The sequence below is a fragment of the Lissotriton helveticus genome, chromosome 2_1 (assembly GCF_964261635.1).
Source record: "Lissotriton helveticus chromosome 2_1, aLisHel1.1, whole genome shotgun sequence".
NCBI lineage: Eukaryota > Metazoa > Chordata > Amphibia > Caudata > Salamandridae > Lissotriton > Lissotriton helveticus.
In genome coordinates, this window is record NC_136059.1 from 1,507,059,022 (window position 1) to 1,507,077,436 (window position 18,415).

The following is an 18,415-nucleotide window of genomic DNA, read 5'->3' on the forward strand; positions in this document are numbered from 1 at the left end:
TATTCCTTCCCTCTATTCCCCTAAATTCCCCTAAATTAGGCTTGTCACACATCCTTGATGTCTTTAATACAAATAGATATTCTCAGGCAATTCTACACTTCGAATTAGTCCTGTCTCAATTTGACATTGCCTAGTCCTAGAGAGCAGTGGATCCACTGAATCTAGGTGCATTCTCTTGGAGGAAGGTTTTCCAGGTTCGGTATGGTTTGAGAATTTTCTAATCCTTGAATTTGCCTTCCGAGTGCTGGATAGCTCCCAAGTGAAGTAGGTAGTTTCCCTGACCAAAGTGATGGGTATATTAATTCATCATTCACTTTTGAGGAATAACCCTGCTGATAATTACTTGGAACTCAAGCAAGCCTCCAGTCCAGTTTTACTCCTTGCTAAAATGTGTAAGTCAGACTTTGTTGTCTCGATCTGTGTACTGACTGTGGTATGTAATACAGAGGAACAGTCAGACCTTATTGTAGAATTCTGGCTTAAAGCACTTAGGGGCACCCCTTTTAAGACCGGTCCGACTGTGAAGCTTATAGGTAATAGACACATTGAGTTTTTAGACTTGACTTAAAACATATGAATAATTTACAGTTCTGATAGACTTCTAACAGCTTATTCCTCACATTTTGAATATTCCCCAAGCATCAGACTGGATCTGGAAGAATCTCAGCAGTACCCCTGTGCATTGATAGGTGGGACCAGCAACTCTGCGTCTGTCATTCCACACCAGATGTGACATGCACAAGCCTATTTAGACACCAGTTGTGTGCGCTGACCTCCATTCCTTTTCATCCACACCAATGAACACCGATCCAGAGCAATCCTTCATCTCTGTGAGGCAGAATTTTGACAAAAAGTTTCTACATTGTGTAAGGGAACATGTTACCCCTCCCCCCTACCCCCTCCCCTCCCCCCCCCAAATCTACAGGGTTCAAGCCTTTTGAGGAACGTCGTGAGCTAATGTCTATGTGTGACCCACATGTAGTTTGCCAAAATGGTCAGGCTACAACTCCAAGGCCTGCATTGATGGTGCCTTAATGTCTCCCCTCCCCCACCGTGCCCACCCAGGCCATTTGAGACCAGAAACTGAAGCTGTTCATGGCAAAGCACTGCAGGAACCCACACCCTGATTGGCCGCGGTCTAAATGTATGTCCCGGTACTGCGACTGTGTGTCTTCGCAATTTAAAGTCTTGTGCAAAACTAAGAAAAAGCATAAGAAATAAAAGCAAGACTCTGCCCTGTCCAGCCATTCAATCTCCCAGGAAGTTGTGAGGGTGTCATTGTGCCTCCAGGTCATGCTGCCGAAGTCGCTGTACTTCGAAATTGATTACGACCCTTGTTCCAATGCATTTGGAATTTCCGGGCCGGTCAGCATCGCCACATCAAATTCCGGACTTTTACAATGCCTTGCTGTGGCTTTTTGGCATGCTGCAGACTCCCTCTGGGCTTCTCTGCAGGCCCCAAGGAGCTGAGAAGCCTCCCAGCTGAGTATCTGCCAGCAGGTCTGCTCTTGGCGCCAGCCACACCCTCTGGATTCACTCCAGGCTCAGGACTGACTTCGGTACTGACTCCTTCTCAGCACCACAAGCGACAGCTGAATGCAATCCATCAACACCAGTGTCGGTGCCATCAACACTGGACATAGTGCTGTCTGACTCTGAGATGGTGCGCTCCAGACTTCCACCTAGACTACACACTGCTTTATATAAGCTGCAACCATTTAGCCACCCTTCTGATTCTAACACTGTTCCTTTACCTTCCAGATGGGCTCATGTCCTCAATGAATTATTCAGCACAGACTCTTATAATGGGGGGTATGATGTTGAGGATGAGATTGTAATACCTTATCAAGAGAAAACTGGTACAAAGTTCTCCAAGATGCTAGTGATCTTGACATCTCCCCAGACACTGAATTAGTTTCTACCAGGGCCCCTCCACTGAAGACAGCACCTTCTTGGCCATGGTTTTGCGAAGGCGGAGGAGTCTCTCGACGTGTTTTTTTATGTTACTGTTTCTTATCAAGCGCACCAAGTCACCCTAAAGGGTCTCTTGGAGCTGCTCCTTTCAACAGCATATGGGACTATTCAAAATATAAAGCTAAAACAACAATGTTTTAAGATCTTTTTTAAAATGTCTAAAATTAGTGCTTATACGCAAGTGTAGTGGAAGTTGATTTCAGTGCAAAGGAGCAAAATCCTAAAAGGATCTGCCCTGTATCTGACAATATGGATGCGTTGAGGATGTAGCAAACATTTTCCACTAGACCTATGGCTCCTATTGGGGCATACCATTTCAGTTTTTTGAAGATATTGTGGTCCATTACCATAAAGAGATGTATGCACCCAACTAAGAAGTTTGAGCAATGATTGTTTTCTCATGGGCAGCCAGTGCAGGCTTCTAAGAATGGGTTCAGATGGCGACCGAGGTGGAAATGACAAGCTAAGCGTGCAGCTGTATTTTGAACCACCTGAAGTTTAGCAAACCGTCTTTCATTCATAAAAGCCCTTAGTGCATTCCCATATTCAAGGCTACTAATTATCAGAGATTGGACTAGGGATTTTTCTTGATTGAAGTGGTAGTCACGCAAATAATTTACTGAGCAGGCACATTATTCCCAAGCTTGAGACACTAATGGCATTAACAAGCTTTTCTGAAAAGATCCTCATCCACCATGATACCCAAGTTTCTGACCACAACCTTTGGAATTGGGACTACACCTAGGCTGTTCGGTAACCAGTAATCAGACCATGCCAAGTGGGCCCTGCCAAACTGAACAATCTCTGTCTATCTTGTATTAAGCTGCAGAAAGTTTTGGTGCTTTCACGTGGCAAAATTACTCATACAGTCCGTCCCAAAAGAGTTATAGATTTTGTTAATTTTTTCTAAAAAAAACCTGCTAAATCTTCAACTAAAGCTTGGGATGCGGGAATAGAATCTTTACAGGATAAAGGATTAGTAAATTCTTTGAGAATCTTGTACAATTCTTTAGATGAATTGACAGCATTATCTATTCGATCTACAATGTGGGCTTTCTTAACCATTTTAATGTTAAGATATTTTAATGTTCTTAAGATAACTTATGAACGCCTTTTTTATAAATAATTGTCTTCAGCTTTTTTAAAGACCTCCATTTCTGTTCTAGCTTCCTACTTGCTGACTTTTCATTCTTCAAGGAATTTGTGAACAATGCAGCCAACATGCTTCTTTGCTCAGACCTACTAATTTTTATGGGTACCACCTTATCCAGTGTACGAATTATGGCATTCTCAATAGTTGCCAGGGCTGTATCCAAATTAGAGTGGTTCCTTAGTAGAGGAGGAGGAAAATAGGAGAAAAAGGAGGCAAGGGCAAGTTTCCTCCATGGTCTAATCAGCTTAGTTGCGTAGTCGTGCCAATAGTAGGCCTTTCTCTTGAAAGCAACATTTTATGGTGCAATGGTCTGTCCAGAGCAGGAGGATCGACCAATAGATTATGTACATTTATAAACAATAGGTCCAAAGTGTGACCTGCTATATGGGTAGGTCCCACAACTTTTTGGTGCAAACCGAAGGATTCTAAATCCAGAAGTAGACAGGTGGTGACGGGGTCTGTTTTAAGTTCGGCTTGGGATTAAAGTCCCTCCACCAGTAAAAAGTTGACTGCAGTGGCTTGACATTCCATCAGTTTGTTGCTAAACTCTGTTTTTGTTCCAGACAGCCTATATGAAAGGGCCCCTCTCCAGAGTCCTCTCCCAGGTGTTACCATTTAAAAAATACAGATTTCAGCCCATTCTGTCATGAGTGATTCCAATAAAATGATTTTTAATCGGATTGCGAAACACAATTGCGACACCCCCCCTTACATTTATTTTCCTCTGACCAAACTGATTAATTTATAGTCTGGGGAGGGAGAAAGCCAGTGACATGGCAGGGGCAACTCAGAAATGTAAGACCAGTGTGGTGACTGAGATACTTTAGCTTGGCCAAACAAGTTCAGAGTCTCTTTTTCTGTTGAATGCAGCTCTAATTAACACACTTTTGGGCACCTAGGTCAAACCCTGCTCAAGGCCACCTGTCAATCGACAGATTGTTTGGCGCCACCACCCTTCTCCCAGTGACCCAGAATTCCTTGGTCAGCATCCTTCCTCCGAGAGCAGTGTGGTACCCTTTTTGGCCAGTAAGGTAAATCCAAACTTGTTTCCCATTACTCCCCTCTGGCAGAGAATCAAAGTGGATCACACTAGCTCCCTCCTAGACTGCTATTCTCATGGCTTGTGGAACTAAAGCCCAGGTATTTCCCTTGGTCCCCGGAAGAATCCAGTGCCATTGTTTCTCAGGCCAAGATGGATGGTCGTTAAGCAGCCAAATTCACAACTTGTTGTGGACTCTTCCGTTGATTCTCTGGAAAGTGTTATCAGCACTAGTGTGGCCCTTCGCAGGCACACCTGAATGCAGTCCACCGGGTTTTTCAGAGACGTCCAGGCTAGCCTTACAGACATACCATTTGTTGGTTCACATATTTGTAGGGTAAAAGCAACCTCAGCCCTAGAGTGCTTTACATTTATCCAGGCTTCAACCCTCTCTGGGCCTCTCTACTCCTATCAACAATTTGGCCTCCTCTGTAGTTACTGTAGAAGCTTCCAAAATTTCCACCAGGCTCAACTGAAGCGACAATCTCCCCAGCCCTTTTGTGGCCACAGTGCCCAGTCTTACACCCGCCAGCAGCTGCACTCCCCATCCCCAACTCTCTTTAGCATGACTTTGCTGACAGCCACATTGTCGGAGGCAGTATTCAACATTTTCTGTCAAGGTGGCAGCCAATATCTTTGGGCATTTGGCTACTACACATTGTTCTGTGAGGTTGCGCTGTACCATTTCTCGAAATCCCACCGCAGCATCCTCAGAATGGCTGACTGTGGACCATCAGTCTCTTGGAGAAGAAAGTGCAAGCTCTTTTGGCAAAGTGAGCTATAAGAGGGTACCAGCACCTGAAGTCTCTGCGGTTTTTATTCCCTTTACTTTCTGGTGCAGAAAGAGGATATTGGGGTGGACATCCCATGACATCTTCTCCTTCTAAATGCCTTTATGCAAAAAGAAAAGTTCAAGATGCTCACTCTGGCCTAGGTCTTGACTGCCCTTGACCCTGGAGTCTGGGTGTTAGCACTTGCCACAAGCATTTTCAGTTACCTGTGCCCTCCTTTGCCTTATCAGGGCCCTTTGGGTGTTTGTGAAAGTGATTGCTGTGGTCACAGCACATCTTCGGAGGTCAGGGGTATCCGTCTACCACTACCTCAATGATTGGCTTTTGAAAGTGAGCTTGCCTCAGGCAGTTATCACACACCTCCAGGTTATGTTATGTTATGTTATATTTATTTTTGTATAGCGCGCAGCTACTCAAAAAGAGTGTCCCCCCACAGGTGATGTAGAAACTCCTGACATCCTTGAAGTTCAGTATCAAAGTATCAAATTCACACTTGACTCCATCACTGTGCTCCCAGTCATTGAAGCCATTCTAGATACAGTGCACTTATGTGCCTAACCCCTAGAGCAGAGGGTCCAGAACATTAGGGCTATGATCCTGATGTTTCAACCTCTGTCCTGGATTTCTGTGAGGATGTCTCTGAGGCCACAAGGACTTATGACCTCCTGCATCCTGCTGCCAAGCAAGAGAAATAGCATAGGTGAGCAGGATCTGAAATCTCAGTGGGCAGAACATCAGTGGAATCTCTTGTATCTGGACCAAATTTTACAGGAGACTGCTGATCTGAAGTGGCGGCTGGACCGTGATTGGGTCAGCAGCATATATCTCACCTTACATGATGTAGAGTTCACTTTGGTGACCAATGCATCCCTTCTGGTTTAGAGGGGGCATCTGGGAGAGGTGGAGATCAATGGCACCTGGGCTCCAGTGGAAGCCCTGCTCCATATCAACTTTCTGGAGCTTAGACCTGCACACTTGGCGTTGAAAGCTTTCCTACCTTCCAGGGAAGCTGCAGCTGTTCACGGACCACAAAATTGTCATGTGGTACTGCAAAAAGTGGGACGGGTTGGGGATATGGCCTACGTGCCAGGAGGCCATGCATCTCTGGTCATAGCTACACCACCAATGATTTTTTCTGGTGACTCACCAACTGGTGGGTTCTTTGAACTTCAAAGCAGATAAACTAAGCCATTGACAACTTGCAGTTCACGAATGGTAGTTAGATGCAGAGGTTGTGCAGGGGCTTTTCCGTGTACGAGGAGAACCCTGGCTCGATTCCTTTGGCGCAATGAGAACAGGCAATTTCAGCACTTGTGCATGTTGGGGTTTCCAAGATGCCTCTCGCTTGGACACAATCTTTGTGTCTGGTGTAATTTGTGACTCCTGTACGCAGTCCTGCTGTAAACCTCTCCTTCCACCGATTATGAAAAAAATCAGGACTGACCAGGCCCAAGTCATCCTAGTGGTCCAGACTGGGCACAGAGAATATAGTATTGTAAACTTGTTGACATGAGCATCCATCTTCAGATCGGACTTCCCCTTCTGTAAGATCTTGTGTTGCAACAGCAGGACAGGGTCCTGCATCCAAACCTGTACAACCCACACCTCCATGCTTGGAGATTCAGAGGCAACGGCTTAGTGTCTTTAACCTTCATCCCAAAGTTGTTGATGTCATCCTGGCTGCTTGGGTCTCTCAACCAAACCTGTATACACATGCTATTTGGATAGGTTTATGGCCTGGTGCGCTTCTTAATAGATCAACCCATTACAGGCCAAACTGTCTGAAGTATTGTTGTCCCTAACCCAGCACGAAGGAACAGTGCTGGACTGAAAGTGTGTCGTGAAAGTACTCTGATTTAGTGTGCCTTCAATGACACAGTATGTGGGTTCAATTTTAGGAAGCCCAGACCTGCCTGGTAAAGCCATTAGGAAGAGAGGGATGCCCAGGCAGTTTGTGTATTGCTGGGTTCACGTGAGCTGGGTGGAGTCACACTTTCAAAAGACTGCTCTTTTTATTCCATAACAGATCTCAAGGATGGTGCCCTGACACATCTTAAGAAAGGAGATACTGCTGATAAGAGAATCCTAACGAGTCGGGCTGGCATCTGGAATTAACCTTTTCATGCACATATCGCTGTGGATGACATCCAGGTGACCGCTCTGGTCATTCCCATGAATTGTGTTATGGTCTATCGGCTTTGGAGTCGTGCCTGCTGTTGCACACCTCTTTCATGAAGAAAGATGAAAAGGAAAAGTGCCCACTCCAAAGAAGCTGAACCTCAACATAAACCTTAAAGACCCAGACCCTAAATCAAATTTGGTGTCTGGGAAAGGACTGCAATAAGGGGAGTCTCCAAAATCTGTCATCTGCCAAGCAGCCAGATGGGCTGTATGAGGAGGGGGAAGCTCTGAAAAACTTCTGCCTGTGACCAGGACTGGAGGCCAAGGCCTGCTAGTGTCCCCGCTGGGTAAAGGGACATCACCCAGGGAAACCAAAATCACCTTACCTTGAGCACCATCTCCTGCCTGCTTGCCAAGACCAGTGTGCCCTGTGAGAAAGAGAATAGAGTTAGAGTGAACGAGGTCCAGTGGGGAACCCGGCTCAGAGGAATCACTGCAAGAGGTCTGAGGAGAGACTGATTGGGTCGTTGCAAGTATGCAGGAACAGTCAGATGACCCTCGTATGCCAGGAGAGGGCAGCTGTAATCACAGCTGTGTAAAGTGTGCCATGCTGCAAGCAACAAGCCATCACCACGCTGACTCCGTATGCCAGAATTGGCCACCAGTGAAATAAATGTTGGTGGAGTGTAAGACTTTGGTCCGTTTAGGGCTATAACACTAAATAATGTGCTTTCTGTTTGGAAGACCCAGCTAGGGCATGACTGGGTGTGCCATTTTGCTTTTGTTTTCTTCAATAATGCAACTGCTAGATCTAAAAATGTAAGTAGTCCTGACATAAGCTGGCCATCTGTTTCACTCAGCCATTGGCCGAGTGCTGCCTTGATTGTTCTCACTCCCAGTCGAATGAACCATTGATGCAGAAGTTTCCTTCTAAGGACCAATAAGAAGGGACAGAAGCATATTAAATGCAATAGCGGTTCAGGACTACTTCTGCTGCATCTGCAACAGGCACAGCCATCTGGTTTCTTCCAGGGTTAGGTGGACTTTAAAGGTAGAAATTGGGATCTGCATCTTATAAATTTGAGTTGTGCTGATTGTTTGAGATTAACATACAGATAAGGTTCTGGATATGGCAAGGTTAAAGTTGACAATAATAGTTGTGCTTTTGTACGAGCCTCCACGTTGCGCCTAAAGGAGAGGCTCTTGGCTGCAGATTTGACCAATCTTTGGAAGTGATTGTAATTAGTTTTGTTCTCCCAAAGGTCCCCCAACTGTAGATCTTTCAAGAATTTATCCAGGTACCATGTGGCATTCTTATCATGGATTTTAGGAAAATGTTGCTAGCTTTTTTACTTCGTGAAATATAAATCGAGAAATATGGTCATATTCATTAGTACGAACTCAAGCCTTAGCTGGCTTGCAGCTGTGCTCTTCGGTAAAGCAAATAATGCCCTGATTGCTCCTGAATATAATCTCTTGAGGCTTCTGTGAAGCATGGGACCCCAAATAGGAGAGCCGCATTAAATTGCCGGAACAACTTCAACTATGAATATTTCCATACTATGGATACCTTTCAGTCTATTTAGTAGTTTGGAGATTTTCCTCAGTTGATTTTGGAGCTCCGTACAGCGGGTGGACAGAGTTCTAAACTGGAGGTCGAGCTTTAGTTTTGAATTAGGCCAAACCTTTATACATAAATAGGCCTCTGTTGTTAATATATTTTGGTTATTGACGCTTCAGTTATATTTGGCTTAACAATTGCCAAATTAATTTTTTGTTTTTGTTTTTGACAGATTTATATTTAGGTCATGCTTTGATTGTAACTATGGAGACAGTTTATGGCCCTTCGTAGGCCCATTTAGTCAAGCAATACTGTGTCATCTGTTTACTGTAGCAGGGTCGCATGTTAGCCCCTAATTTTGGGAGGATAAATCCTCCTGTCAGCTCAAAGCTGGTAGTAAATCAGCAGTGTAGAGGATGAAAAGAACTGGGGCCAATACACCGCCCTGTTTTAGGTCCCGATTATTGGAGATTTTCTTTGAAATTGTTGGACCATTGCGCAACTTATTTCAAACCCATAATAGATTTATATTTATTTATAGTTTTATATAGTGCGAACCAGACTCTTAAGGGTATCGGAGCGCTTTACAGGAAAGGCAACTAGTGTACAAGGAAACTTAGAGGGGGAAGGTACATAAGGGATAACATAGAATGGAAACAGTTAGGATAAAATCAGGTAGATACATATAGCAAGAGACAGGCGGTCTCATAATATCTGACTGACACCCCAGCCCTTCAGTTTTTCCCACAGGGTATTGGGGTTCACTTTATCAAAGGCCTCGCTCTAGTCCAGAAAATAAGCAGATAGAGTGGAATTCTGCTTTCAAGCCTTGTTTGCAGGTAGACTTATTTCTGTGATGTTGGCTAATGTTTTACAGCCTTTCCTGAACCAATCTGGAATTTTGGAAGTATGTTCACTTTACTTTTTGCACTCGTGCCCTATTTTATTGCACATCTTCGGTGCTCCTTGATTTGCTGGTGATCTACCAATGATATAATCATTTTAGCCAGTCCTGAAATGATAAGTTCCTTTCCATTCATCTGGTCTATTTTTGAAAGAAGAACCTTACCTTCAACCTCCTTCCACTCTTTGGATTTAATTTGTGAATTAATGTTCCATTTTATTTTGCACTGACGGGAAATGTAGTCCTCAGATGAAATTTTTTTTAATTTTTTGTTGAGTTCCACTTTTTATGTAATTTTAAGAACTAGGGTGATATCTTTTGTCACCACGAATTGGAAGAATTCTATTGTTTCCGGTAATCGTGGGGCGATTAAGGTGTAGTCCAGGATTTTGACTACGTGGCTTGTCTCATCAATTTGCCTGGCTGGCATATCTGGATGAAAGCAAACATTTGTATTTGAGATTCTTGTTGAAAAAAAGATGATCAGAACTGGTTACTGCTACAACTTCACTTTATGGGGTTAGATACCATTTCTGGGAAGTAGTAACAATTATTTAGTTCATGGAAGGCCCGGAGATTGCAAGAATTCAAAAGACAGTACCTCAATGAAGTTCCCAGTCACAATGATTGCAGGATCTGAAAATATTGATGGTTAGCTTCTTAGATGTTGTAATAATGTGTCATGAGTGAGTCTCTTTCTTACCATGTCAAGCGGAATGTAAACCTTGTATAGATGAACTCCTTCATTATTATGAAAAGTTATTTCAGGCACCAAGATATAATTTGAATGAACCTAGACTGAGGACGAGGTGAAGTTCACTTAGGATGGCATACAAGTGCTCAGACCACTCCATAATCTCCCATGTTCTGAAAGTCTAATTGCAGACTTTACCTTTGAGATTAGTGCTATCTCATACTTTGTCCAGGTTTCCTACAGGCAGTTTACTGAAAATCCATTGAGCCATCTAATAAGGTTTGTATAATTTTTAGGTTTATAGGCGCCTGCCGGATTCCAATAAACAAGGGATAATTGATTAATTATTAGATCAGGACTTCCCTGAAATGTGTGTAGCCAACAATTGACGGTGGCTGATTAAATTTTTGGCAGACAGCCTCACTCATTTGATAGTTCTCCATGAGCTGCTTTGTTGTTGATGATATTCCGATTGACTGGACCGTTCCCCTCACCGGCTGCAATAATTGATATTTTGTTCCCTTTTCCAGAGGTTACCAGGGGACCACAGGCGATTTGCAGGATACTCACTATCTCATGTTTAGCCCTTTGGGGGAGAAATTTCCTGTGGCTTTGAGCTGTCCGAGCAGCCATGAATATTTAGACTGTCTCATACAATGCGTCAGTTCCCCAGGCAAAGATTTTTCATTGGGACATAATGAGGGTGGCTGTATCCATCTTGTAGAAAATTATTTTTGTGTCCCTTAGAGGTTTTTCTCCTGCTAGGCATTTCACCTCAAAAAAGGCTACACACTCAGTGTTGCATGATTTAATTTTGGAAAGGATGCTAATAGCAACAAAAAGATGTGAAATAGTTACACTGTTTGAGTTTTCATGCAAACCTTCACTATGGTATAAGGGCAGAAACAGCACTGAGTTCTGCATCGCCCTGACAGTTGCTGTCATGACCTCCATTTGAGTGAGGTTATGGCCAGGCTGCTTTGACAGGCTGATGTATGGCGTCTGGGTCTTTATTAAGTCAACTGACAGCTTCATTTTCTGTTTCAGAATGGGTACTGCTTCTAATGTTCGGTAGGAAGATGTAATCTCAATTTGTATCAGTAGATGCTTGTACGGAGACTGCAGAAGCCCGGTTTTTGTGATCCATACAGTCAACTTCATTAAGTGAGAGTCATGAATACTAGGTGCCAGTTTTTTCCGACCCTTCGTTGAGTCGAGGGTCAACTGGTTGTGGTCACTTGCCTAGAGTTGCGCAATATTGCATTGTGTTTCCACATCCAATATCTGCTTTGCCAGTGGATGGACTGATTTACTAGTTCTCAGCTTCATGCGGTTCGGCATTCCCAATGCAATCGGCTTATGTTATTGTTGGTTAGTCAGTGTTAATTTAGGTCTTTTTAGGGACTTCATCCCTCTTTAACCTGATTTCCACTTGTCCTACCTCTAGTGGCTGCTCCACCTCCAGTGCCACTGCTTTTGATTAGGTCATTTCTGTTGTTGATTGACCCAATCTTTCTCTTTCTAACTTGTTGCCTGAACTGAGTGTTGGACTTTACTTCCTGGCTATTGTTACCATTCCCGTAGTTTTGTCATCTTGGCAGCAAGCCGTCTGAGTGTTAGCTAGGAAAAAGATTTAGATGTTTCTGTAATCTTTACTGTTGTTCTTTTTGAAGAGTTTGTTTGTCCTCTATTTGTTCTACCTTAAAAGCTGTCCTGGGCAATTCCGGGTTGTGACCCCCTCCCCCTCCCGCCCCCAAGCATAGAAGAATTATTTTCGTACTGCTCTGACCTCCTTTGGCCAATCTGATTCAAACTAGAACCTTCCACAGTGCCACCCACCACTGCTAAGGTTGTTGGTTGTGGTTGAAATAGCGAAGTTATTGGTATGGTAGGCTGTCTTCATACGTGTTAGATGTTCTACTGGTGGCCTCATTCATTGGTTTGGTGAGTTGAAAAGATGCAGGTATTACTATGTAATTGTGCTTTAGAGGCAGTATTAATGATGGCGTTATCAAATGGCTGATGAAGCATCCTTTTTACCTTCTTTCCTTTTCAATCTGCAGCCAGCCCGTTTCGTTTGTATGTAACATGCTGGGTAACATCCCTAGTTTCTCAATTATTTCTCTGCAGAAACAGTGAGCTCAGAAGGGGAGCGAGCAGATTGAGATGACACTTTTTGAGAGTATGCCAATTTGGACCACCATCTTAAGTTACTGTATGTTCAGTGCTTCCACCATCGAGGTTAGGAGCAATGCCATTGAATTCAGTGTATTTGCTGGGTAGGCAGAAATTGCATCCTGCTGCCTCTGTGGCTTCCTACCAATATTTGATTTGAGATTTATAGAGTGCGACTAATGCCCAAGGGCGTCTTGCTTAATCTGAAAGTTTCGCTCAATAGGGTATTGGCTTTGCATGAATAGTACGAGTTCAGAATTCATTTGCTTCTGCATTATGAATGATTGTCAGATTTTCCAAATTGAAGTTGTCCAGGTCATTAGTTGCTGAATAGGTATTTTTTCATGCTTATCCACCCATCCCCCATAAGGTGCAATAGAGAGACTTACCATCACTACCTGTGTTTATTTTGCCACCTGTATGTTTAGTCTGTTCCAAATGTGAGAAGTTTGGAGTCATTGCAGAATCTCCCAGAGTGGTCCCTCCCTCTGGCTTACTTGATGATGTTATTAGGTGATTGTATTTGTTAGATGGACCTCCTTTGTGGTCTGATATGATTTTAGTAGTTGGGTGAACCATCATTTCCTTGTTAAAGGCAGGGGACGTAGATAAACTAGTGCTGAAGTTGAATTTCGGCTTGTCCTTATGAATTTCAGAAGGTATCGTGCTTTGTTTACCTGGTTGATCATTGTGCTTATTGTCAGGCCGTTGGATGATCCCTGCCTTCATCGACTCAAGGCCTGACCTGCAGGCCAGGCTCAGTGTGGGCACTACCTCATTGTCTGTGCTCCTCCTTTTCGTCCCACCCTGGCCCCATGGCTGTTGGTCCACGTTTGGACTCTCCTACCTCACATTTAATGGTATATCATAAACTGGTTATAGAGCACCTTTGTGGTGATCTCACCACCTAATGAATGTGCTGTAAGTGTTTTGGCATGGCTGACCGGCGTTAAGAACTATGGATAATTTGGACTGGGATTACTGATTTCTGCGATGTCCCCATCGCTGTAGCACGGCTTTCTTGTATATATAAATAAACCTCCACCTCCCTTTTATTTTAGTTGATATTGTGGCTGTGCTGTTATGGCGGAAGTGAGGGCTTGCCCATGTGTCTACTTTTGAGATCTGGGCTTTGAAAGTGCTGCTGTCAGACACACCTATGGCTTACAGTAGGGTTTTTGGTCTACCTCTTTCAGCCATTGGCTTGAGACTTTGTCAATCATGTGTAGGCTCGGGCCAGTATGCATCTCTCACTTAATGAAGTTGATTGTCTGGATCTATTTTACCACCTCCACTCAAGTGCTTGCATTGAAAGTCATGAGGGGCTACTTTACCATTATAGCCCACCGCTGACCACTCCTGCTGGCTACTTCTCCAGTAGCCTGCATACATTACCGCATTAATCCCAGATCAATTGGCTTTGCAAGGGCTGTTTATTGAAAGCAGTGAACACTATAGCGTCAACTTTAATTAAAATAATTATTTTGGACTATTACAGACCAAGGGACTAGATTACTTACCACCAATTGAGCTCTTGGACTTTCTGGGTGTTGATCCCTTTGGGGTAGCACTTTGCACTTTAAATATTAATTTATGGCATTGTACTGCATTTTAATTGTATCAATAGTTTATTTTCATTCAGTAGCTACAATTGCATTTGTATGATGAATTGTTCAGTTTGAAATTTATGAAGCAAAATTATTCTTTACAGCTGTCTCTGTGGTACAATTGATAATCTCTAAAGTAATTTTTATTTTGTTCTCTATTATAATATTTACAATCTGTACTAAGAAACCTAATTGCATTTCTGTTTTTGTCTCTTTAAGGCAACAAAGCCTGACAGAACAGGAAATGGAAGCGCAGTGAGTGAAGCAAGGAAACATCTGAAAGAGGAAACCCAACTAAGACTGGTAAGAAAATGCAAAGCTTGGAGACATTAGATAAAGGATTCTTGTTGTAATTCTTTGTAAGAAGCCATAATACTTTGGAAATGGTACACATTTGTAGCTGTGATCGCAGAACGTGAGGGTTATTTACCACATCAAAATGACCCTATTACCCAAAATACAATGAAGGCACATCCTAAATATATCCAGAAAGATGCATGTTCTCAATTGAGTAATTTCATGACCATTTGGGGGAAGTGCATTGGTGTGAATGCCTATTAGTAAAATGTACAATACTTTCTGTATCAGCATGCAATATACAGTTTAATTGTGTAATGGCATATTGCATTATTGTATTGAAAATGCACCTAGGACCAGATGTATGTAGCATTTTACCTGCCGTAAATGGCCAATCGGGCCATTTGCAACCGATACAATGCATTTTCCTATGTACCAACCCTATTTTTTGAGTCTGTAACCTATTACCGACTCGCCAAATCAGGTTTGCAAGTCGCTATTAGGGCGAGGCATTTAAAGGGCGTCCCTTCCTAGTAGCGAGTCGTAGTGGTATGTATGAATGTTTTGCAAACTGGAAGGGGTGCCCGAGGGACTCCATCGTGAATGCGGGTGGCAAAAAAAATCGGAGTACTCAGTGATCCCATGGAAAGAAACCTTTTCATTTTTGTTTTTGAAATGCATACTGTTTTCCTTAATGGAAAATGGCTGCATTTCCACACAAAAAAACTACGTTATTTAAAAAGTGGTCACAGAAATGGTGGTGTGCTAACCCCGGCGGGCCACCATCCCTGTGAGTGCAACAGTAAGTTAAGTTACCATCCAAGTGGATGTAGCAGTGAGTGCTTTCAGCAGTGCACAAATTCATAAATGACATTGAAAATCAGAAGTACATGAAATGTTAAAAACAGTTCAGGGGCTTATGCAGATGTTTTTCCCTGTATTAACATGAACAGTATCTGTATATATCTATAGCACCATAAAAGACAGTGAGTCTTAAATAATATATACATGATTTTTAATGCATTATGTCCTTGCACAATTAATTTGAATATTGCAGTCTGTTACAGACATATTGCATATTTATTGAATTATTATAGATCTGCTCATGCAGTACTTCATCTCTTCAAACTGACTTTAAATGACGCCGTTGGGAGCTTTATTTTTTTAGGATTGTTTACCAAGACACTTTTTTATGTTAAATTGGAGATTAACTCAACAATAGAACGTCTCTATTGGTTACAAAAATGTACCTGCAGTGGTTTTGCCTGTTAGTGAATAGAAGCATCTTTTTCTTAAAATCAAATGAGCCTCTTGTTTCCTTTCTAGCAAATAAAGTTTCTTTTCAGTTGGTGACAAAAAGGGTCCAACTCTTTTAACCTGCAAGGGTGCAGCCACCGCCAGTGACATTAGCCAACATTTCTCTTTCTGAGGAACGTCGCTCTTCGTCACTTTTAATGTATCCACAAGAGGATATTGTGTGTTGTCCAAAGTGAATAGACTGTACTGTGTTTGTACCTTTTTTTGCTAGTCCAATAAAAGATATCAGAGCCTACCACATAAATACTTTTTTCTTTAGCTAGTCCTTTGGAGTGACCTAAATATAGTCACCCACTACAGTGCATCTTAATACAAAAGAGATGTCTTAATCATAAGGGACTGTGCCCACCCTGTCTCAGCCCTTAATTTCATTAAACAGTGCAGAGGCTCATAAAAGACTGAATAGACTTCTGTACTATTTAATGGTAACTAGCCAGTGCAGCCAAAAGGATCGACTCAAATGCGCATGGGTGCTTTAATTTATAGATGAAATTTGTTCAGTCCTCCGATCCGTAATTCAAGGCACCAGTGGAGGTAGCACAAAAGCGCAGCATTTTAAAATACCTCTGTGTAGGGGGCTTATAAGCCCAGTCTGAACCTGTAGTAGGGACCAAGGTCCAAACCTGCCTTTAGCCTCACCATTTCTTATGTCACAGGCTGGGTAGGGTAAGAGTTCAATCGTCCCACCCACAGCCTTTCTCTTCTGTTATGCTAGGTTATGTTATGTTAGGGGGGGTTTTGTAAAGGGCTCAGCTACTCCGAGGAGAGTCCCGGCGCTTCAGACCTAACACGGACAAGAAAACAGGCAAATGGGAGATGAACACTACTGGACAAACAGCCAAGATTTTAAATCATTCCTGAAAGCCAACAGATTGGTATTCTTTCTCAGAGACACCGGCAAGGTGTTCCATAGTAGGGGCGCCAGGCATCTAAAAGACCTGCCTCCTATCCGCGCTCTCCTGATAACGGGGACCGAGGCCAAGGCCAGGGACGCTGACCTCAGAGATGCTGGGGGTCGCGTAACTTCTCATGTTGTCACTTACGCAGGGTGGAACTAGCAAATCTGACACAACCTTTGCTGTTAATTTATGGAGAAAGAGGGAGGGGGTGAAAGGCACTACTAGGGTTGTCAGTGATCACGTCCACCTCCAGAGAATTGGACATATAATAGAAGTTTGGAGGAAGGTTGATTGCAGCATCAAGTTGTTAAATACATGGTTCTCAGTGAAGTGTGCAGCAACGACCGAGGGCTCCTCTTTGAGTTTGTCATGGCATTAAATGTAAGCATTTAAGCAGGTGGGGCACTTGTTTTACCATGCTCATGCTGCAGTAATCATTGTGCTTGCCCTAGCCACGTTATGTTTTTTTGCGAAAGCCAGTACAGATTTCTGGTAAGCGAACTAGGAGGGTCACGAAGGTGATGGAGGGAATGCATAACAAATAAAAATGTTGCTAGTGAGAAATGTTTGCTTGTTATGTAAAAGAAAACATCCTTTTCAGTTCTTTATAGGGCTTCCGGTTTATTGCCTCTGTTAAAAATGAGCTCCCAAGTTGGCAGTGATTTCCACCCTGTCCAAGGAGGGACCCACACTCTTGTCAGGGTAAGTGTAGTACACACTGGGTTTACCTGTGCTCACCATCCGATAGCTTGGCTCAGAACAGTCAGGCTAAACTAAAGAGGCACTGTGTAAAGCATTTGTGCACACACACACACACACACACACACACATTGACAGAGTGAAAACACCAAAAAGTACTCCACACCAGTTTAATAAAATAGCCAATATTTATCTAAGTAAAACAAGACCAAAACGACAAACATCAAACAAACACTAGTCAAGATATACATTTTTCAAAATGTTATGCAGTTATAGCACCTAGAAACACAATAGCTGTGGATGGGGCTATCTTGATGTGCTTGAAGGAGTTGAATCCACAAGTTCAAGCTGACTGCGATTCAGCGGGGGCCAGCTACAGAGTCAGACCCCCAGTACAGTACCTTGGAAACGTTGAGATCCCACAATGTTGCACTGCGCCGGGGAGAAGAGGCGTCACATAGGTAGGTGCGATATCTGTTTCCACTGCTGTGCAGGTCAATGGCACATCAGCATTCAGAGACGGTGCTTTGCACCACGGAGGTGAGGTGTCGCTGAAGCAAGTGGGGCGTTGGTTGCTAGAGGCTGTGCAGAGTCATTGAGCCGCTGACGTCCGGGGACGATGCGAGGCGAAGCGCCGGTTCCGCTGGGAGAGCGGGGTCAATGAATTATCGAGGGTCAGGATATAGAGAGCAAAGTCCAGCCCTCTCATTCCCAAGAGAGAAGCAGCAGGCCAGCACAGCAAAGCAAGCAGCAAAGTGGCAGTCCCTCCTGGCAGCACAACAGCTCTAATTTCTGGCAGAATGTCCTCAGTCCAGAAGTATTCTGAGTACATGGTGTCTGAGGTCCAGTACATAAACCTATTTTAGCCTTTGCAGTAGAGAGACTTCAAAGAAAGGTCTTTGTAGTGCACATGACCCTGCCCTAATGGCCCTGGCTCCTAACACACCACAGGGGGGTATGCAGCTGTTTGTGTGGGACAGGCACAGCCCTATTCAGCTGCAAGTGGCAACTCTTTCCACCACTCTAGCTCAGGAAGACCCATTAGCCTGGTGATGGGCCATCATGATATGCAGGGCACAGCTAGGCTCCCTTTGTCTGTAACTGTCTAGAGGGAATTCCCTAGGAACAGGCAGAGGCACAGAATGATTAAAGTAATAAAACGTCAACTTTATAAGAATATCGGC

At 43.5% G+C, this 18,415-nt stretch overlaps 1 protein-coding gene across 8 annotated transcripts in view; it reads left to right on the forward strand.

Annotated features, from left to right (window-relative positions):
* RUFY3 (RUN and FYVE domain containing 3) overlaps positions 1-18,415 on the forward strand; it is a 464,645-nt gene that overhangs the window by 250,507 nt on the left and 195,723 nt on the right. For all 8 annotated transcript variants that reach the window (XR_013607158.1, XR_013607157.1, XM_078676401.1 and 5 more), the window contains one exon: positions 14,239-14,322. Coding sequence is in view for 6 of the 8 variants with exons in the window: in XM_078676401.1 (XP_078532527.1) it covers positions 14,239-14,322 (84 nt within the window). In the remaining 2 variants the exon portion in view is untranslated. The remainder of the gene's footprint in view (positions 1-14,238; positions 14,323-18,415) is intronic.